We start from the raw sequence: 22,529 nt of genomic DNA, 5'->3' as shown, positions 1-22,529 counted from the left end.
ATGGTCAGGCACCTGTAGCCCCAGCTACTCGGGAGGCTGAGCCAGAAGAATCACTTGAACCTGGGAGGCGGAGGTTGCAGTGAGTCAAGTTCGCGCCACTGCACTCCAGCCTGGGCAACAGAGGGAGGCTCCGTCTCAGAAAAAAAAAAAAAAAAAGAGAGAGAGAGAGAGGGTCTTGCTTTGTCACCCAGGCTGGAGAGCAGTGGTGTGATCTCGGCTCACTGCAGGCTCAAGTTTCTCCACAAGTGCCCCTCGGCACTTTCGTAGAGACGGGATCTCACTATGTTGCCCAGGCTGGGTTCAAGCGATCCACCCACCTTGACCTCCCAAAGCATTGACACTATGGGTTTTAGCCCCTCCCAGAGCCCAGCAAGAGTTTAGATCTTGATGTGAATTGTGATGAGGAGGTACTGGAGGACTTTTTGGCTTTTTATGTTTTGCTTTTTCATCGCTGGAGAGTTTTATGCAAGAGAGTGAATGGTTTATTTTTAAAAGTTTGTTCTAGCAGCTGTGCGGATAGAGAGTTCATGGGGACGGTTTGAAAGCAGAGACCATTCAGGAGAGGACCCATGGCAGTCGGCCCCAGCCTGGGTTAGGGACAAGGGAGAGGGTGGAGGACATGGGAGCCCACCAGATTTCCCACCAGTCCAGCGGTTTTGTTCACTGAAATGGAAAACAGTGGAGAAGTAAGTTTGTTTTGGACACATTGGCTTTGAGGGTCCAGGGTAGATGTACGAGGCTGACACTCAGGCAACAAAAATTGAGGTGAGAATACACAGCATTTAAACAGGTGCAGGAGGCCGAGCACGGGGGCTCATGCCTGTGACTCCAGCGCTCTCGGAGGCCGAGGCGGGAAGATCGATGGAGCGCGGGAGTTCGAGACCAGCCTGAAACCAAAAACCAAAAATCTTAGCCAGGCGTGGGGGTGGGAGGCCAAGGCGGGAGGATGGAGGCTGGGGACTGGACGAGACGCGTGTCAGCCCAGAGATTTAAAATCTCTCTGCCCACCCTCCCCTTCGTGCGGTCAACTGTGCAATTTCCAACAGACAGAAGCACGCATGCGCGCGACGCTGGGTGCCGAGGTCCCCGACAGAAGCACGCATGAGCACACCTCTGTGTGCGAGGGCTCAGCAGACAGAAGCACGCATGCGCACATCGCTGTGCCGGGATCTCCAACAGATGGAAGTACGCATGCGTGCACGGCTGTGTGCCTAGTTCTCCAACAGAAGTACGCATGCGTGCACCTCTGTGTGCCTAGCGCTCCAACAGAAGCACGCATGCACGCATCGCTGTGTGCCTAGTTCTCCAACAGAAGTACGCATGCGTGCACCTCTGGGTGCCTAGCGCTCCGACAGAAGCACGCATGCGCGTACCGCTGGGTGCCGAGGGGCCCCCGACAGAAGCACGTATTCGCACACCGCTGTGTGCTGAGGGAGCCAAAAGACAGAAGCACGCATGCGCACACCGCAGTCCGTGGGGCGCCAGGCTGAAGCGTCCTGACTGCGCAGGCGCAGCGGGGGTGGTCGCCATGGAGACGCGTGGCCCTGGCCTGGCTGTCCCCGCGAAGAGCCGCCCACTAGTCGGCAGCGAGTCTCGGGCGCCCCCGGGGCGGGTTGGGTTGCAGCCCAGCGGGCGGATGGACCGCCGCGGTGGGGCAGGGGCATCGGGGTACCAGAACAACGACGGCGAGGAGGAGGAGCGGGAGGGCGGCGCCGCGGGCCCGCAGGGGTCTAGACTGCCCCCCATCCCAGGCGGCGCCTCCGAGCTGGCCAAACGGAAAGTGAAGAAGAAGAAAAAAAGGAAGAAGAAGACCAAGGGGTCTGGCAAGGGGGACGGTAAGAGGAGCAGCTAGCGCGGCTGTGTCAGCTCCAGTTCTCTGGAGACTCTTCGGGGACTCCGATTTACCTGGAGACCCTTCAGACCGGAAACAGAAGCTCAGTGGTCCCGGACCGAGGTCCTCCTGCTCCCCACACCTGCCGGTCAGCAGCGTAGCGATGCCCCCAGCTCCCGCCCCATGGAGACCATCCGCCAACTTTGCGGTCCCTTAGCCCCACACAGAGACCCCCACAGACATCCACCATTCCTAAGAGCCTTCCAGCCCCACACAAAGACACCCTCTCAACTTCCTAATCCCTCAGCCAAAACTGGCAATCTTAAACTTCTGCACCTTCCCCACAGAGGCTCTCCTCACAAGACACTTTCCCCACCCCAAACACATTGATGCCACTTGAAAGGCCCTCACTCTCATGCACAGAGAAGGGCAGAGTCCTGCCTCCCCTCCTCACACCCTCGTGCGTTAAAGCTGCCTGCCTCTGGATGTGCTGTAGACACCCACACCCACAGACGTGTATATAAAAGGTCCTCGCTTCATGGGCTCTCCCTTGCACCCACCAAGGGGCAGCCTTGGACTGCACAAACCCCATCACACCAGTCACTCTGACATCCTCCGATAATCCCTGACACCCTCCACCACTCTCCACTTCATATCAATGTAACACCAACAGTGAAACTAAAGGGCGGGGCGCAGCGGCTCACACCTGTAATCCGAGCATTTTGGGAGGCCGAGGTGGGAGGATCACTTGAACCCAGGACTTCCAGGCTGCAGTGAGCTATGATCGCACCACTGCACCCCAGCCTTGGCAACAAGCAAGACCCTGTCTTTTTAAAAAATAAAAAAATAATAAAAAAACCTAAAGCACAGATCCCTGTGATGCACACACATTCATAGTCTACACACACAGACACAGGCTGTTAATGTGTTACATATTCACGTGTGTAGTCACATGCAGGCAGGAAATGCAGTCTCAGGGACACCTTCACAAACACACACACCCCACCTGCCATAAACCCCAGTCCCTACCTCTCACCAAGCTCTTCTTGTAGAACCCCTAGATTTCTTGACAAAGGGCCTGAGCACCCACTTTGAGGAGAGGGAGCACAGCAGTGACAGAGAATGCAGGTGCCCGTGAGTGCTGTGGGGCCACTGTCGCCCGTGTGGCCCACCTCAGTGGTTTTGGCTGTCAGGGAGAGGGCCCTAAGCTCCACTTCTGGGCCCTGGCGCTCTGTGGCAGAGCTGGCACCAAGGCAAGCAGGAGGCAGGAGTGGCAGCCTTGCCCATATTGATCGTGCAGTGTGGGGAGGGAGCACTGGGAAGATGATAAGTCCTTCTCAGGTGGCATCGTAATACAAAGGCAAGAAAATTCTGCAGTTCGGGTCAAGAAGCCCTGTGTGGCTGGGCACAGTGACTCACACCTGTAATCCCAGCACTTTGGGAATTCGAGAGCAGCCTGCCCAACATGGTGAAACCCCGTCTTTCATATATTTTATATGAAAATATAAAAATTAGCTGGGCGTGGTGGCAGGCGCCTAGAATTGCTTGAACCTGAGAGGTAGAGGTTGCAGCGAGCCGAGGTGGTGCCACTGCGCTCCAGCCTGGGTGGCAGAATGAGACTCTGTCTCAAAAAAAAAAAAAAAAAAGCCCTGTGTGTATCTGCAAAAAGAAATGTGGCGGTTCACCGTCCTTTTGGCTTAGCTTTTCACTGTAGAAATGACAGTGACATGTTCCTCATACCGTCAGCAGGGGGCACCAGACAGCGTTCAGGGCGTAGGAAGGGAGAGAAGTGTCAAAAGACGATTACTTTTCTTTTTTTCTTATGGAAGGAGATACTCCTCTCTCCCCTAAAATAAAAGGATGGGCTGACGAAAGAACCACAATTTGTAGCATTTTATGTGCATGTTAAATAATTCTGAAGTGCTGTTCATGTTAAAAAAATCAGTACAAGCCACGCAGCAGAAGTATTTCTGGCATAATATTGCTTTCATCAGTCAAATTTAGGAAGTTTTCCTGTTGTTTTCCGTTTCTTCCATCATAAAGTGTCTAGACTCGGGTAGAGTCACAGACTCCCAGACCTGGGAATGGCCATGGTGAGCACGTGGTGAGGGTGTGTGGAGGCAGCACGGCCCGGTAGAAAGAGCGGGGCACTGGGGGCCGGGCCTGCACTCAGGTCCCAGCTCTGCCACTCGCTCTTGACATTGGCAAGTCCCTGAAACTTTTTGAGCTTCAATTTCCTCCCCCGAAAAACAGGGCCTATCGCCTTTACCCAGAGGGCCTGGCTCAGACCATGTGCTCAGTGAATGGTTCCTCCTTCCCCAAAATGGTTCCAGCAAAATCACACAGGCAGTGGGTGGGCACGAGGCGGGTGGACTTGGCAGCCTGAGCCCTGGGTACGGAGGGGCCCCCATCCTCCTCTTCCATCTTGGGTGATTTTGGCACCATCCCCAGCAGGCCAAGGGCAGACATTGCCACAAACACTAACCTGCTCATCTACTCAGCAGATAAACATCAGAGCCTGAGCGTGAAGAGCCGGCTGCTTTCTTCCTCCTTTCATGACATCTTAAGTCCCGGCAAAGACCGTGGCCCGAAACCGGAGCACAGACAGAACAAAGTGGAGAACAAGCACCTCCCTTCGGACTCCTCCACCGTCAGCCTCCCCGACTTTGCCGAAATAGCCGAGAACCTTGCGAACCAGATCAACGAAAGTCTGCGCTGGGATGGAGTTCTTGCTGACCCAGAGGCAGAGAAGGAAAGGGTTCGCATCTATAAACTGAACCGGAGAAAGCGGTACCGGTGCTTGGCCCTCAAGAGCTTCCACACCGACCCTGATGCCCTCAAGAGCTTCCACACCGACCCTGATGCCCTCAAGGGCTTCCACACCGACCCTGATGCCCTCAAGGGCTTCCACACCGACCCCGGCACCCTCAAGGGCTTCCAGTCCGACCCCGGCGCCCTCAAGGGCTTCCAGTCCGACCCCGGCGCCCTCAAGGGCTTCCAGTCCGACCCCGGCGCCCTCAAGGGCTTCCAGTCCGACCCCGGCGCCCTCAAGGGCTTCCAGTCCGACCCCGGCGCCCTCAAGGGCTTCCAGTCCGACCCCGGCGCCCTCAAGGGCTTCCAGTCCGACCCCGGCGCCCTCAAGGGCTTCCAGTCCGACCCCGGCGCCCTCAAGGGCTTCCAGTCCGACCCCGGCGCCCTCAAGGGCTTCCAGTCCGACCCCGGCGCCCTCAAGGGCTTCCAGTCCGACGCTGACGCCCTCAAGGGCTTCCAGTCCAACCCCGATGCCGAGGAGGAGACCCCTGAGAACTTACTCTACCTCTCAGACAAAGACGGCAGCTCCAGCTGCAGGCAGCCCACATCGACAGCTGAGCACCCCAATCTCTACTTGGAAGGAAACCTTACCCCAAAGCTTCTACACTCTGATTTAGCTCCTACTCTGCTGGAGTAAAACTCCACCCACAATGCGACAAACTGATAATTTCTCCTTACCACAAGTTTATGTGTTAAAAACAGTCATCATAGAAGGAAATGAGACCAATACACAGACGAGACGAGGCCGACTCTCCCATCACCAGGATGCCCTCGGCTGCCCGGGAAAGCCACAGCTCCTTGAGAACATACGCAATTTAGTGAACAGAATTCTTTTCAGAATTTCCTTTTTCTTAAATAAGCATCTCTGTTATTTCTCACCACAGCTAGGTGTCTATAATCTGCCCCCAAAAGAAAAGAAAGTGTGTAGATTATTTACATCTTAAAGTCTTCATCTCATGGTAAAACTCCTCATACAGTACCTGCTTCTGTCGGCCCAAGGACCATGCCCTGAACCTCTTGGAGCCTTTTTCTGTTTTAATTAAATGCACGTCCTGCCTTTAAACGGCCTCAGAATAAGTGGGTTCCAGAACTTCATCCCTGGGAAGTTACTATAGAAGTCCCAAAAGGAATATTGCTTCTTTTATGAACATGGTCCTCTCCTAATCCCCCGTTAGAAAAAGCCTCGCTACACCGAATACACATTCCTCCCTGCCACAAACAGCCAGTGAGGGCTATGTGCTGCTGCAGTTCATGCCCTCCCAGAAGCAACCCCTGAGACGAGGATTCAAATGCAAGTAGAGTATCTGGGAGAAGAACGGATGAGTAGAGAGTGATACAGAGAAGGGAAGACGGCCAATCCTGGAACTTTTGTTTTTAGACAGGATCCAGCTCTGCTGGCCGGGCTGGAGTGCAGTGGTGTGGTCACAGCTCTCACTGCACTCCGCCTCCTGGGCTCACGCGATCCTCCCACCTCAGCCCCTGAGTAGCAGGGACTATAGGCGAGTGCCACCACGCCTGGCTAATTTTTTAAATGTTTGTAGGGATTGGGGTGGGGTGAGTGGATCTCACTGTTTCCCAGGCTGGTCTCGAACTCCTGGCCTCAAGCAATTCTCCCACCTTGGCCTTCCAAAACACTGGGATTACAGGCATGAGCTACCGTGTCTGGCCCCGCTTCCAGGGAGTATTAGGCCAGTTTTCATACTGGGCAACTGGAGCTTAATTCCACAGGGAAACCCACTTCTAGAATTATCCCACCTAAGGGTGAGGAAGCTGGGGAATTTATACTCCCCAAAGGCAGTGGCTGGGGGCTGGTCCTGCGTGTGTGTGTGTGTCCTGGCATTTCTAGCTGAAAAGTCCAAAGGAAAAGGGGGTCCTCTAGGGAAGCCTCAGCTACCTCAGCAACGCCGTGGGTCTGAGGACAGCATGGAGGGCTGAGATGACATCCCTGATGGGGTTATGGTGTTTTGGGGTAGACAAGAAATGAGTGTACACAGGAGAAGTTAAAAGCCAATACAGACGTCACAGAATGCTCGTCTGACAGTTAAGTGGAAATGCCTGGGTGCGGTGGCGCAGGCCTGTAATCCCAACACTGGGAGGCTGGGGCAGGTGGATCATATGAAGTCGGGCGTTCGAGACCAGCCTGGCTAATACGGTGAAACCCTGTCTCTGCTAAAAGTACAAAACTAGCCGGACATGGTTGCAGGTGCCTGTAGTTCCAGCTACTCAGGAGGCCAAGGCAGGAGAATCGCTTGAACCCAGGAGGCAGAGGTGGCAGTGAGCCAAGATGGCACCACTGCACTCCACCCTGGGCAACACAGCAAGACTCTGTCTCAAAAAAAAAAAAAAAAAAAACAAAGTTGGCCGGGCACAGTGGCTCAACCCTGTAGTCCCAGCACTTTGGGAGGCCGAGACGGGCAGATCACGAGGTCAGGAGATCGAGACCATCCTGGCTAACACGGTGAAACCCCATCTCTACTAAAAAATACAAAAAAACTAGCCGGGCGAGGTGGCGGGCGCCTGTAGTCCCAGCTACTCGGGAGACTGAGGCAGGAGAATGGCGTAAACCCGGGAGGCGGAGCTTGCAGTGAGCTGAGATCCGGCCACTGCACTCCAGCCCGGGCGACAGAGCGAGACTCCGTCTCAAAAAAAAAAAAAAAGAAAAAAAGTTAAGTGGAAGTGTCGTGGTCCCTGCTAGCCCTGGGCCGGCAGAGCAGCCCTCTTCTCACCCTTCCTTAAAAGGCCATTAGTTTCCACATTTGCCCTCACGCCATGTTAGAATATACTGAAGAGACGTTTGGAAGAGTCCTGGCCTGCCATGGAGAATGGTTAGCAGACAGGAATGGCCCTGCCTGTGCTAAGGACGGGCCCGTCCTCTCTGCTGTCCATGGAGAGGAAGGGGCAGGAAATACTCCAGTGCCAGCCACAGGACCCCACTTGTGTCCAGGGTATAAAAGCAAAGGCAGAGAAAGAACAGGGGGCAGCCACAGGGCTGGCATCTCGTGTGCCCTCCGGGTCCACCACAGTGGCTGGGGCCTGGGGCACGGAGGAGTGTGAGGGTGCACTGGTCTGAGACGGTCACTTAGCAGTGCCTTCCATGGCAGTGGGAGGCAGGGGCAGGGGCCATGGTCATCTCCCAACCATGAGGTAACATTCTAGGAAAGTAGCTAAGATGGTGAGCTTTGACATCAGAGCTGAATTAATCTCTTTCCCAGCACATGCAGCGTTGTGTCCCCTGGCAGATTGCTTCACCGCTCTGAGCCTTAGTGTCCTCATCTGAAGACCAGACTGCAAATTCCTGCCTTAGTGCTGTGAGAATCAAGTGCACTGAAGCATCGAGATGGTGCCTGGCACCCGGGAAATCAACTCCTGTAAGAGTTTTAATCAGTGGTATTTCAGGGTGGTGTGGCCACGGGTCTGCTAGACAGACTCCCGAGTGACGGTGTAGACCTTACCTCCTGGAAGGGTGAGCTTCACAAAAGAAACCTGGCTTCAGTGGCTGGCCAAGAGACAGAATTCACACGCCGCAGAACAAATGACAGGGCCAGAGCAGGAGCGAGTGGAGCAGGAAGGAAGCCAGGGCCCGGAAGCCTGGAGCTTAACGTAGAATGATAGAAAGCAGGTGGGGTGACGGCTCCTGAAGCACACGAGTGGCTTCAGCTCAGAACACCTTGGGTTTGAAGTTTTAATATCTTTCCCATGCCCAGGCTGTAGCAGTGAGGACTCCTTCAGGGTAAGAAACAAACCGCAGTGAAAACCGCCTTACAGACCAAGGGGAAAGGTTGGCCTTTTTTTTTTTTTGAGACAGAGTTTCCCTCTTGTCGCCCAGGCTGGAGTGCAGTAGCACCATCTCGGCTCACCACAACCTCTGCCTCCCGGGTTCAAGGGATTCTCCTGCCTCAGCCTCCCGAGTAGCTGGGACTACAGGCGCCCACTACTACACCCAGCTAATTTTTGTATTTTTAGTAGAGACGGGGTTTCACCACTTTGGCCAGGCTGGTCTCGAACTCCTGACCTCAGGTGATCCACCCGCCTTGGCTTCCCAAAGTGCTGGGATTACAGGCATGAGCCACCGCGCCCGGCAGGAATGGTCGACTTTTAAAGCCAACAGTCCAGGGTTGCCTGTGGCTTCAGTCATGGCCAGATCCAGGACGTCACACTGTGTCATCAAAATGTCCTTCTCTCTCCGTATTTCACCTCTGCCTCCTCCAAATCAGCTTTATGTTCAGGCAGGTTCTCATCACAGGATGGCAAAGCCACTGACATCCTTACAGTTTTGTAAGGAAAAGAGAGTTACTCCACTGTCCCTATCCAGTGTCCGCATCAATCCCAAGAAGGTCTCTGGCCTGGCAGGGGTCACACGTCCATCACTGGACTCATCCCAGCAGCCAGGCGAATGCAGTGTTTGATGGCTACAGAGACCTAGAACGTGGAGCGGGGCAGGGCAGCCCAGCAGGACGCATGAGCTAAACAGATTGTTACAGAATCTATCCAGAATCTGGCCGGGCGCAGTGACTCACGCCTGTAATCCCAGCATTTTGGGAGGCTGAGGCAGGAGGATCACTTAAGGTCAGGAGTTCGAAACCAGCCTGGCCAACGTGGTGAAACCCCGTCTCTACTGAAGAAACAAAAATTAACCAGTGTGGTAGCACTCACCTGTAGTCCCAGCTATTTGGGAGGCTAAGGTGGGAGAATTGCTTGAACCCGGGAGGCGGAGGCTGCAGTGAGCTGAGATCACGCCATTGCACTCCAGCCTGGGCAGCTAAGCAAGATTCTATTTCAAAAAAAAAAAAGAAAAGAAAAAAGAAAAAATGTATCCAGATTGTCTCTGTCTCTCTCTCTCCTCTGTTTGAGACAGGGTCGCTGCAGTGCAGTGGCATGATCTAGGCTTACCTCAACCTCCACCTCCTAAGCTCAAGCGCTCCTCCCCGCTCACCCTCCTGAGTAGCTGGGACTACAGGCGCACACCACTATGCCTGGCTAATTTTTGTATTTTTTGGTAAAGATGGGATTTTCCCATGTTTCCCAGGCTAGTCTCAAACTCCTGAGTTCAAGTGATCAGCCCACCTCTGCCTTCCAAAGTGCTGGGATTACAGGCGTGAGCCACTGTGCCCGGCCAATCCAGAGTCTGCACAGAATAGAGTGATTCCCTGAAGAGACAATTAGAACAGATTCCTCCATTGCCTTCCAAATGAAGAATGATTCTAATTTTCACTTTTTAAATTTTTTATAACCCACCCAATGACCTATCAAGAATGATTCATTTTTATTTATTTTTGTTTTTTCATACCCCATCCAGTGACCTAGCAAGAATGATTCATTTTTGGTGAGGTGCGGGGGCTCATGCCTGTAATCCCAGCACTTTGGGAGGCCGAGGCAGGTGGATTACTCAAGTCCAGGAGTTAAGAGACCAGCCTGGGTAACATAGCAAAGCCCCATCTCTACAAAATACATAAAAATTAGCAGGGCATGGTGGTACACACCTGCAGTCCCAGCCACTTGGAAGCCTGAGGTAGAAGGATCACCTGAGCCTGGGAGACAGAGGCTGCAGGGAGCCGAGATCATGCCATACAATAAGCCTGGGTGACAGAGTAAGACCCTGTCTCAAAATATATATATATATATTTAAAAGCCTCTGGCCAGGCCGGGTGCGGTGGCTCAAGCCTGTAATCCCAGCACTTCGGGAGGCCGAGATGGGCGGATCACGAGGTCAGGAGATCGAGACCATCCTGGCTAACACAGTGAAACTCTGTCTCTATTAAAAATACAAAAACAACCCCGTCTCTACTAAAAAAAATACAAAAAACTAGCCGGGTGAGGTGGCGGGCGCCTGTAGTCCCAGCTACTCGGAAGGCTAAAGCGGGAGAATGGTGTAAACCTGGGAGGCGGAACTTGCAGTGAGCTGAGATCCGGCCACTGCACTCCAGCCTGGGCGACAGAGCGAGACTCCGTCTCAAAAAAAAAAAAAAAAAAGCCTCTGACCACGGGTCATGGGAGTGGCCTGCATGGCATGAGTCCATCTCAATTGATCTGGATGAACTACATGCTTATCTCCAACACTACGGACCCTTGGCCATTGCTATGGAATCTTACAAAGACGAACAGCGCTCTGTAATCATGGGTCTGTGAGTTGTTTTGGAGCAGAGTGTGCCAGCCCATCAGCACTGTTCAGTGATAACATTTGGGGTGATGATTTGCACCTGGTTTTGGTGGCGCCTGAGTTTCCACCTTTCAAGCTAGTCACGTGGCTAGAATGTGTCCACACGACCAGCTCAGTATAGGAGAGCCCCAGCACGAGAAGACTCTGGGTTTCCTGGCACCAAGATGCTTCGTACACACACAGGTGGTGGTGTGAGACTCAGGAACACGGCGCTCCTGTGTCAGCCTCATGGACATCCACCATGGACCACACAGGAAGACATGCTCAGGGATGTGGCCGCCTTTGTGCAGCTGGCGTGGTCAATGGCCCCCAAGGATCTCTGTCTCCTGGTATTCATGCTGGTCTCTTGAATGTGGGTTGAACCTATCGGCTCTCTCTAGTGAACAGAATATGGCAGAAGTGATAGAATATCACTTTCCAAGAGGAAGTTACAAAAAGAGATTGTGTTCAGGAGGAAAACGAGGAGCAATGGGTAGGTGGACCCCGGGACTTTTAGGGCAATGAGACTATTCCATATGATGCCAAGATGGGAGTTACATGTTGTTACACCGTTGTCCAGACCCTTAAAGTGTACACCAAAAGTGAACCCTCATGTAAACTACAGACTTGAGTTGATCATAAGGTACCAAGGCCACGTGTGGTCGCTCACACCTGTAATCCCAACACTTCAGGAGGCTGAGGCAGGATAACCACCTGAGTCCAGGAGTTCAAGACCAGCCTGGGCAACACAGTGAGACCCTGTCTCTACAAAAAAATTTTTAAAAATTAGCTGTGCATGCCAGCATGTGCCTGGAATCCCAATTACTTGGGAGGCTGAGGTGGGAGGACCATGAGCCTGTAGGTTGAGGCTGCAGTGAGCTGTGATCCCACCACTGCACTCCAGCATGGGCGATAGAGTGAAACTCTGTCTCAAAAATACAAAAATAAAGTCTATTTATTAGCAAGAGACAGAAAGAGAAAGAGAGAAAGAGGGAATGGGGGAGGCTCTGGTTTCCATGTGACACACTTTTTACTTTTTTTTTTTTTTTTTTTTTTTGGGACATGGTCTCGCCCTGTTGCCCAGACTGGAGCTCAGTGGCGTGGCCACAGCTCACTGTAGCCTCAGCCACCCCAGGCTCAGGTGATCCTCCCACCTCAGCCCGCTGAATAGCTGGAAGCACAGACACACACCACCACACCTGGCTAAGTTTTGTATTTCTTGTAGAGACACGGTCTCACCACGCTGCCCAAGCTGGTCTCAAACTCCTGGGCTCAGGTGATCCTCCTGCCTCAGCCTCCCAAAGTGCTGGGATTACAGGCGTGAGCCACCGTGCCTGGCCTGACACACTCTACATGTTTCCTTCTCTCCGTGAACTTGCTCTGGGGAAAGCCAGCTGCAGTGCCGTGGGCTGCCCTGAGGAAAGGGGCCCCCCTGGAAAGAAATGATGTCTCCGTCCATCAGCATGGTGGACCTGAGGCCTGCTACCAGCCACGTGAGTGCACTTGGAAGCAGGTGGAGCCCAGTCGAGCCTCGAGGTGCCTCCCTCTGTGACAGACCCCACCTTTAATTGTAGCTATAATATCTTATGACATTTTATAGTTTCTAGCTTCTTCTATCTCATTCTCTCCCTCTGCAGTAGAAATTATTTCCATTTGACGACTTAGGCTTAAAGAGGAGGTGATTGCTGGAATTACACAATTCCTAAGAGAATTGCTGAGGTCTCCAATTGTCTTTTAGGAAATATGTATCAAGCAACTGCTAAATATGCAGTTCTCTGTGTGTTGCTGCCAGAATGATACTAACAGTCCCTTTGTATGTGGCACCTCCTCTGCCCAGGCACGGTGTTGGTCATCGAACTGCACGACTTTATTTCAGCTCCACGACAATGTTTGAGGTGCAAGATGCTATAATTCCCATCCACCAAGGAAATGGGCACAGACTGGGAAAGTGACTTGCCCAGGGTCACACCAGGAGTTAGAGGAGAAGCTGGGATGTCACACCCGCGCTGGCGGGTTCCAAAGATCCTGCTCTTCATTACTGCCCTGCAGTATCTAAGACCTCAGCAGGTGGGAGCCAAGCCTCACCCCCGCGGGGGTCAACAACAATGGGACGAGATAGATCAAGGCAGCAATGGGAGGAAGTAGCCCAGTGGGGCTTGTCAGTGGGGTCAGTGGAATGGAAGAAGTGGTGCTGGAAGAAGGAAGGGTTCCTGGGAATTGTGGCCAGAAGGGGAGGAGGGGTCTGGGGAGGTAGAAACCTCCACCAACCCAGGCTCCCGAGGGCCCCCATTGTCTCAGACCTCCTGCCCACACTATGTGGTTTTCCATGGTCTAAGCTGGCCTCTGACACCACTGACATGCCCTCTGACCGTCACTGGACAGGCTTGTACGTCATTCCACCATCCCACAGCCGTACTTCCAGGCTGTGCTCGGCAGCCTCTGCCTGCAGCTCCTGCCCACGCCTTACCGCTGAGGACAGGAGCCTAAGACTGCACTGCACAAAATGTGGTCCTGGGACCAGAAGAACCAACAGGATGGGGGCTTGTTAGAAACTCTCTTGTTAGTGGGGCACGGCGGCTCATGCCTGTAGTCCCAGCACATTGGAAGGCTGAAGTGGGAGGATAACTTGAGGCCGTGAGTTAGAGAACAGCATGGGCAACATAGCCAGAACCCACCTCTACAAAAAGAAAAAAAAAAAAAAAAAAACAATTAGTTGGCCCTCCCAGCTCCTCGGGAGGCTGAGGCAGGAGGATCAACTGAGCCCAGGAGCTCAAGGTTACAGTGAGCTATGGTCACACCACTGCACTCCAGCCCGGGTGACAGAGCAAGACGCTGTTTCTAAAAATTAATAAACTTTTTTTTGTTTTTTGTTTTTTGTTTTGAGACGAACTTCTCTCTGTCACCCAGGCTGGAGTGCAGTGGTGCGATCTCGGCTCACTGCAACCTCCACCTCCTGGGTTCAAAGTGATTCTCCTGCCTCAGCCTTCCAAATAGCTGGGATTACAGGTGCACGCCGCCACACCCTGCTAATTTTTGTATTTTCAGTAGAGACGGGGTTTCACCATGTTGGCCAGGCTGGTCTTGAACTCCTGACCTCAGGTGATCCACCCACCTCGGCCTCCCAAAGGGCCGGGATGACAGGCGTGAGCCATCATGCCTGGACAATAAATATTTTTTTAAAAGCAGCCGGGCGCGGTGGCTCACACCTGTAATCCCGGCACATTGGGCAGCCGAAGTGGGAGGATCCCTTGAGTCCAGAGGCTCAAGACCAGCCTGGGCATCATGGTGAGATCCTGCCTCTAAAATAAATAAAATTAGCCAGGTGTGGTGGCGCTTGCCTATCGGCTTAGCTACGTGGGAGGCTGAAGTGGGAGGATAGCTTGAACCTGGGAAGTTGAGGCTACAGTGAGCCAAGATCATGCCACTGCACTCCCGCCTGGGCAACAGAGCAAGACTCTCTCAAGAAAATAAATAAAATTAACAAAATGTTTTCAAAAGAAACTCCCTTGTTAGTGGATTCTCAAGTCCCCTCTGCAAACCAGACCTACTGTATCAGAACCCGTAGTTTAACCAAGTCCCCAGATGATTCTAGGCTAACCCACTGTGAGAGGCTGTGGTTGTTGGGACACAATTCCCCATACGGAATTCTCACTCTGCTTACATCTCTCCACGTCCCCACTGACTACCTTTGATTCAGACCCTCTTTCACAGGATGAATAGCCTTGAAAGATAGAGATCGTGTCTCCCTCCAGAGCAAAGGGCCGATTCGTTTCAATGATTACAGAAGATCCTGGTTCCTGGGCTCAGAGCTCCTCTGCTGTGACCTAAACCCTTCTGTTCTCATGTCACCCAGAGACTCTTCCTGTCACCCTGTAGGAAATGATTCTGAGGAAACCAGCAAAACTGCAAACACTCTGGCTAGTGCTGTTGCTGTGACTAATAAACATCCTTTGTCTCTGGCCCCAGAGTCTCCTGTCTTTAGCTAACATCCACGAAATTGTGGCGGGCAGCCAGGTACGGTGGCTCACACCTATAATCCTAGCACTTTGAGGCCAAGGTGGGGGGATCAAGAGGTCAGGAGTTCCAGACCAGCCTGACCAATATGGTGAAACCCCATTTCTACTAAAAATACAAAAACTATCCTGGCATGGTGGTGGGTGCCCGTAATCCCAGCTACTCAGGAGGGTGAGGCAGGAGAATCGCTTGAACCCAGGAGACGGAGGCTGCAGTGAGCCGAGATCGCACCATGGCACTCCAGCCTGGGCAACAGAGCAAGAGCCCATCTCAAAAAAAAAAAAAGAAAAGAAAAGAAATTGTAGCAGGGCTAACTTGTTAGCTTGCTAAAAGCATAAAATCTCATTCTTCCCAGTTCCTGACCCTGGTCTAAGTGACAGACACACTAACCATTTAATTATCTAGTTTCTCTACACTTAGATCACCAGAAACAATGTGATATTCACTCAGATCTTACTTTTCAAGAAATGCATAGGGAGTGAGGCAAACTAGAAAATACAGAGAAGCAAAAAAAAAAAAAAAAAGTTTTAGGAGGCCGGGCATGATGGCACATGCCTGTAATCTCAGCACTTTGGGAGGCCAAGGCGGGCGGATCGTTCGAGGTCAGGAGTTTGAGACCAGCCTGGCCGACATGGTGAAGCCCCATCTCTACGAAAAATACAAAAATTAGCAGGGCGTAGTGGCCCGTGAGAATCACTTGAAACCAGGAGGTGGAGGTTGCAGTGAGCTGAGATCGTGCCACCGCACTCCAGCCTGGGTGACAGAGTGAGACTTTGTCTCAAAAAAAAGTTTTAAAAACACCGACTAGTCCCACCATCAGGAGAGAGATAGCCTCATCTGTTTGGATTCATCCTTCCAGCCTTTTTCTATTAATATATCTAAGTATAGGAAAACAAAATTGCCAGGGGTGTTGGCTCAGGTCCATAACCCCAGCACTTTGGGAGGCTGATGTGGGAGGATCACTTGAGGCCAGGAGTTCAAGTTTGCAGCAAGCTATAGCTGCACCACTGCACTCCAGCGTGGATAACAGAACAAGACCCTAGCTCTAAAAAATAAAATAAAATAAATAAATATGGCCAGGCGTGGTGGCTCAACCCCTGCTCCTGGAGGATGTCTTGAGGCCAGGAGTTCAAGACCAGCCTGGACAACAAAAACGAGACCCTGTCTCTACAAAACATTTGAAAAATTAACGCCGGACACGGTGGCTCACAGCTGTAATCCCGGCACTTTGGGAGGTCAAGGCAGGTGGATCACCTGAGGTCGGGAGTTCGAGACCAGCCTGACCAACACAGAGAAACCCTGTCTCTACTGAAAATACAAAATTACCAAGGCGTGGTGGCGGGCGCCTGTAATCCCAGCTACTTGGGAGGCTGAGGCAGCCGAATCGCTTGAACCCGGGAGGCAGAGATTGCAGTGAGCCAAGATCGCACCACCGCACTCCAGGCTGGGCAACAAGAGCAAAACTCCATCTCAAAAAAAAAAAAAAAAAGAAAAAAAAAGAAAAAGAAAATTAATGGGATAACAATATATAAATTGTTTTAAAATAATTTTCTTAAAAATATGACTTGGTGTCCAGGCATGGTGGCTCACACCTGCAATCCCAGCACTTCAGGAGGTTGAGGTGGGCAGATCACTTGAGGTCAGGAGTTCAAGATCAGCCTGGCCAACATGGTAAAAACCTGTCTCTACTAAAAATACAAAAAAATTAGCCAGGTGTGGTGGTGCACGGCTGTAGTCCCAGCTACAGCCCAGCGACTACAGCCCAGCTGAGGCAGGATAATTGCTTGAACCCGGGAGGCAGAGGTTGCAGCGAGCTGAGATCACGGCACTGCACCCCAGCCTGGGCAACACAGTGCGACACCATCTCAGAGGGAAAAAAAAAATATATATATATGGGCTCTGCCTCCCGGGTTCACGCCATTCTCCTGCCTCAGCCTCCTGAGCAGCTGGGATTACAGGCGCCCGCCACCTCTCCGGGCTAATTTTTTTGTATTTTTAGTAGAAATGGGGTTTCACCATGTTAGCCAGGATGGTCTCGATCTCCTGACCTCGTGATCCACCCGTCTCGGCCTCCCAAAGTGCTGGGATTACAGGCTTGAGCCACCGCACCCAGCCTATATATATATATATAAATATATATATATATGGCATGGATATCTTTCTAAATCACTAAACTGACATCCACATCATAATTTGTGATGTTTGCCTAGTACTCCATTGTAGGAACTGTTTATTCAGTTCCCTATCTGCAGAAATCAAGTTTCCTTTTTTTTTCTTTTCTTCTCTTTTTTGAGATGGAGTCTCGCTCTGTTGCCCAGGCTGGAGTGCAGTGGTGTGATCTCGGCTCACTGCAACCTCCGCCTTCCAGGTTCAAGTGATTCTCCTGCCTCAGCCTCCCGAGTAGCTGGGATTACAGGCACGTGCCACCACGCCCAGCTAATTTTTGTATTTTTCATAGAGATGGGGTTTCACTATGTTGGTCAGGCTGGTCTCGAACTCCTGACCTTGTGATCCACCTGCCTTGGCCTCCCAAAGTGCTGGGATTACAGGCATGAGCCACTGTGCCCGGCCCTTTTTTTTTTTTTTTTTTTTGACTATTCTAAACAACTTTGCAATGAACATCCTTATAGGCACATTTAGTGTAATTTTCTAGTGTTTTGAGTATGTTTTTGGAGTGAAATTATAAACCAAAATATAATTAAAACAATAAACACTCATATAGCTTTTAACTCACACCAGGTACTGTTCTAAGCACTTTGCGTACATCAGCTCATTTAATCCTCACCACATCTCTAGGAGAAAAGTGCTCTTGCCATCCCTCTTCTATAGGGAGTTTAAGGGGCTTGCCCAAGGTCACACAGCTAATAAGTGGTGAAGCCGGGATTTGAACCCAGGCATTCTGGCTCAAAGTCTGTGTGTACTCATTCTGCTATGGGTTACTCCCAGTTTTAAATGCCCTCTTTGCCTTTCCTAAGCACCAAATAGGAAACAGCATTGGGGCCAGGCGCGGTGGCTCACGCTTGTCATCCCAGAACTTTGAGAGGCCGAGGCGGGTGGATCAACTGAGGTCAGGAGTTCAAGACCAACCTGGCCAATATGGCGAAACCCCACCTCTACTAAAAATACAAAAATTAGCTGGGTGTGATGGTGGGTGCCTGTAATCTCAGCTACTCAGGAGGCTGAGGCAGGAGGTAGAGATTGCGGTGAGCTGAGATCTCGTGCCACTGCACTCCAGCCTGGGTGACAGAGCAAGACTCCATCTCAATTCAAAAAGAAAAAGAAAAAAAGGGCTAGGCGTGGTGGCTCAAGCCTGTAATCCCAGCACTTTGGGAGGCCGAGACGGGTGGATCACGAGGTCAGGAGATCGAGACCATCCTGGCTAACAAGGTGAAACCCCGTCTCTACTAAAAAATACAAAAAACTAGCCAGGCGAGGTGGCGGGCGCCTGTAGTCCCAGCTACTTGGGAGGCTGAGGCAGGAGAATGGCATGAACCCGGGAGGCGGAGCTTGCAGTGAGCTGAGATCCGGCCACTGCACTCCAGCCTGGGCGACAGAGCGAGACTCCGTCTCAAAAAAAAAAAAAAGAAAAAGAAAAAAAGAAATGGCATTGGGTCAATGTGAGGATCTTCAACTTTGTGTCCCCTGTGTAGGTACAGGTGGTAGTAAAGTCCTCTTAGAGTTTAGTCCCAAGAAAAACCCTGTCTTTTAGGTGCTCAATTCCTTATACTAGGGTAAAAAAATTTACAGGAGGCCATTGTTTTGGACTAAGCTCCTGCACTAGGCCCAACAGGCCAGAGCGAGCAAAACGAAGTCACTCATGGCAGGTGCCCGGTGATCACCCTGAACTCTAAAATGGGTCAGTTTTACCAAAAACCAGGAGGTTCACAGCAACCAACAGACAGGGTTTTAGTGCCTCTGTCACGTCGTCTTGTAGCTACCCCCATCTCCTTTTGAAAGCGACTGGATACGATTAACACCTGAATCAAATGAAGCACTTCACTCAAGCTTTTTGGACCCTTCTTGCTTTGTAAGAATTCTTGGGGTCGGGAAGGTGGTGTGCCGGCATTGCGAACATCCTGTTAATTGTACTTCCCAGCTTCATTACCTAAACAAAGCCCAAAGCCTTCTAGAGAAAAGGAGTAATTTGTAATGACCAGCAACTGGTTTGACACGCCCAAGGCCCCTGTTCTCATTCTGAAAAGGAAGCCAGCAAACACAACAACAACAACAACAACAACGACAACAACAAAAAGCCCCTTCACGCTCCGTCTTGGTTCAACAACTACACCATTATGAGCCTGAGAATAGTACTTAGTCTAACAGCAACATATTCCCTTAGACTGCTCCATTCTGACCACCAGGAAAAGCTGCAGTTCTCCAAAAATTTAGCAATGGTTGGGGAGAATGTGAATGATTTTTATTTTTAATAATATGAATTTTTTTGTTTTTTAGAATGAGCACTTTAAGAACGGGCGCGGTGGCTCACGCCTGTAATCCCAACACTTTGGGCGGCCAAGGCAGGTGAATCACCTAAGCCCAAGAGTTCGAGAGCCGCCTGGGCAACATGGTGAAACCCCGCCTCCACAAAAAAAATATAGAAATTGCGGCCGGGCACGGTGGCTCAAGCCTGTAATCCCAGCACTTTGGGAGGCCGAGACGGGCGGATCACGAGGTCAGGAGATCGAGACCATCCTGGCTAACACGGTGAAACCCCGTCTCTACTAAAAAATACAAAAAGCTAGCCGGGCGAGGTGGCGGGCGCCTGTAGTCCCAGCTACTCGGAGGCTGAGGCAGGAGAATGGCATAAACCCAGGAGGCGGAGCTTGCAGTGAGCCGAGATCCGGCCACTGCACTCCAGCCCAGGCGACAGAGCGAGACTCCGTCTCAAAAAAAAAAAAAAAAAAAAAAAAATACAGAAATTACCCAGGTGTGGTGGCAAGCGCTGTAGGCCCAGCTACTCAGGAGGCAGAGGTTGCAGGGAGCTGAGATCGTGCCACTGTGCTCTAGCCTGGGACACAGCACAAGACCCTGTCTCAAAAACAAACAAACAATGAAACAAAGATGGTAACAACTCCTACCCCAAACAGACCCCCTCCTGGCGTGGGGACCGCACTGCCTTTGTGAAACTAACAAATTAGCTGCAGATTGTAAATTATGACTCAGAACCAGGTGTAGTGACTCACGCCTGTCATCCCAGCACTTTGGGAGGCTGAGGCAGGTGGATTACCTGAGGTCAGGAGTTAGAGACCAGCCTGGACAACCCATCTCTACTAAAAATAACAAAGATTAACCAGACATGGTGGTGGGTGACTGTAATCCCAGCTACTTAGGAGACTGAGGCAGGAGAATCATTTGAACCTGGGAGGCAGAGGTTGCAGTGAGCCGAGATTGCACCATTACACTCCAGCCTGGGCAACACAGCGAGACTCTGTCTAAAAACAAACAAACAAACAAAACTCTAGCCTCTGAATTTTCAGAGGTGGATTTGAGTAATAATAAACTCCTGTTCTTCTGCTTAGCTGGCTCTGTTTATTACACTACTTCCCTATGGGAATACTGCTGTCTTGGTAAATTGGCTCTATCTGTGCAGCAGACAAGATAAACCCTTTGGATGACTCTCCATGTTCTTTGAGACAAAAATTACATTAGAATGCACAAATCTTTTTTTTTTTTTTTTTTTTTTTTTGAGACAGGGTCTTGCCCTGTTGCCAAGGCTGCAGTGCAGTGGTGTGATCTCGGCTAACTGCAACCCCCACCTTCCAGGTTCAATAGATTCCCCCACCTCAGCCTCCCAAGTAGCTAGGACTACAGGTGCACGCCACTGCGTTCAACTAATTTTTGTATTTTTTGTAGAAACAAGGTTTTTTTCATGTTGACCAGGCTGGTCTCAAACTCCTAGGCTCAAGCAATCCACCTCCCTCAGCCTCCCAGAGTGCTGGGAGTACAGGCATGCACCACAGCACATGGCCCACAGATCTCAGCTGGACAATTTTGACAAAGTATATACTTTGAGACGAAAGGATTTTTTGTCTGTTTGTTGTTTGTTTTTGAGATGGAGTCTCACTCTGTTGCCCAGGCTGGAGCGTAGTGCTGTGATCTCGGCTCACTGCAGCCTCCGCCTCCCTGGTTCAAGTGATTCTCCTGCTTTAGCCTCTGGAGTTGCTGGGATTACAGGTGCTCGCCACCATGCCCAGTTAATTTTTGTATTTTTTAGTAGAGATGGAGTTTCACCATATTGGCCAGGCTGGTCTTGAACTCCTGGCCTCCAGTGATCCATCCACTTGGGCCTCCCAAAGTGCTGGGATTACAGGTGTGAGCCAGTGCACCAGGCTGGTTTTTTTTTTTTTTTTTTTGATTCTTAATTATTTTTTGATTCTTAATTCCTGTTTTTATTATACCAGTAACACTAACTCATTGTAGAAGAACAGATGAGCCAAAAGATCAATTATTAAAGTCTGTATACATATTACCAGGGGAGACTTTCTACAAAGTCAACGAAACAACACATGTTGGCGAGGACGTAGAGAAGAGGGAAGGCCTGCACTCTACCGGTGGGAAGGTAAATCAGCACAACCCTCAAGAAAAACAGCATGGAGAGTTCTCAGAGAACCAAAAGGAGAACTACCTTTCTACCCCCGCAATCCCACCATGGGTGTCCACCCAAAGGAAAAGAAATTGTTCTATCCAAAAGACACCCACATTCGCAATTCTATCCAAAAGACACCCACACTCGCAATTCTATCCAAAAGACACCCACACTCGTAAGTCCAATGCAGCATAACTCACAATAGCAAAGACACGGATTCAATCCAAGCGCTCACCCACAGGCAACTGAATAAAGAAAATATGGCAAATGTATACCATGGGATACCCCTCAGCCATCAAAAAAAAAAAAAAAAAAAAGAATAAAACTATGTCTTTTGCAGCAACATGTTGGAGCTGGAGGCCATCATCACAAGTGGAACAATTCAGAAAGAAAGTCAAACACCACATGTTCTCATGTAAAAGTCAGAGCTAAACCCTGTGTACACAGGGTCTTGGAGTAAGAGAGACTGGAGACTTGGAAAGGTGGGGAGGTGGGAGGAGGGCGAGAGATGAGAAATTACCTTTTGGGTACAATGTACACTATTTGAGGGATAGGTACACCAAAAGCCCAGACTTGGCCACTATATAATATATCCATGTAACAAACCTGCATCCATACCCCCTATATCTATAAAAATAAATACTTTTCTAAAAGAACTTTTAAAGACACCTGCTTTAAGCAAGTACAATTTAGTTAACTATGGAGCTTCAGCATACTCCTAATTATTACATTCATGCTAACAGCAAAACTATACCTGATACATAGAGTGAACCTGCATCCCTCCCTCTAAATGTTAGGTCATGATACCATTTCCTTCAAAAGGAAAAATTTTGGCCAGGAGCAGCGGCTCATGCCTGCAATCCCAGCACTTAGGGAGGCCGAGGTGGGCGGATCACTTGAGGTCAGGAGTTTGAGACCAGCCTGGCCAACATGGTGAAGCCCCGTCTCTACTAAAAATACAAAAATTAGCCGGGCGTGGCGGCAGGTGCCTGTAGTCCCAGCTACTCAGGAGGCTGAGGCACAAGAAACACCTGAACCCAAGAGGCGGAGCTTGCAGTGAGCCAAGATCACACCACCATACTCCAGCCTGGGCGACAGAGCGAAACTCAGTCTCAAAAAAAAAAAAGAAAGAAAGAAAGAACAAAATTTTC

General features: G+C 50.9%; 2 protein-coding genes across 2 annotated transcripts in view; one reads left to right on the top strand and one right to left on the bottom strand.

The window, feature by feature from the left end:
• Positions 1-5,460, bottom strand: part of RPH3AL (rabphilin 3A like (without C2 domains)) — a 182,688-nt gene extending 177,228 nt beyond the window's left edge. The window contains exon 1 of the mRNA XM_030922716.1: positions 5,148-5,460. The gene's annotated coding sequence lies outside the window, so the exon portion shown is untranslated. The remainder of the gene's footprint in view (positions 1-5,147) is intronic.
• On the top strand, positions 1,529-5,806 carry C19H17orf97 (chromosome 19 C17orf97 homolog). The gene is made up of 2 exons (XM_010373477.2): positions 1,529-1,835; positions 4,336-5,806. Exons 1-2 carry the CDS (start codon positions 1,529-1,531, stop codon positions 5,277-5,279), a joined length of 1,251 nt encoding a protein of 416 aa, XP_010371779.2. The 3' UTR covers positions 5,280-5,806.
• The last annotated feature ends 16,723 nt before the right edge of the window (positions 5,807-22,529 follow it).

This window comes from Rhinopithecus roxellana, chromosome 19 (genome assembly GCF_007565055.1).
Source record: "Rhinopithecus roxellana isolate Shanxi Qingling chromosome 19, ASM756505v1, whole genome shotgun sequence".
In the NCBI taxonomy this organism is placed as follows: Eukaryota; Metazoa; Chordata; class Mammalia; order Primates; family Cercopithecidae; genus Rhinopithecus; species Rhinopithecus roxellana.
This window is presented reverse-complemented; position numbering and strand designations above follow the sequence as displayed.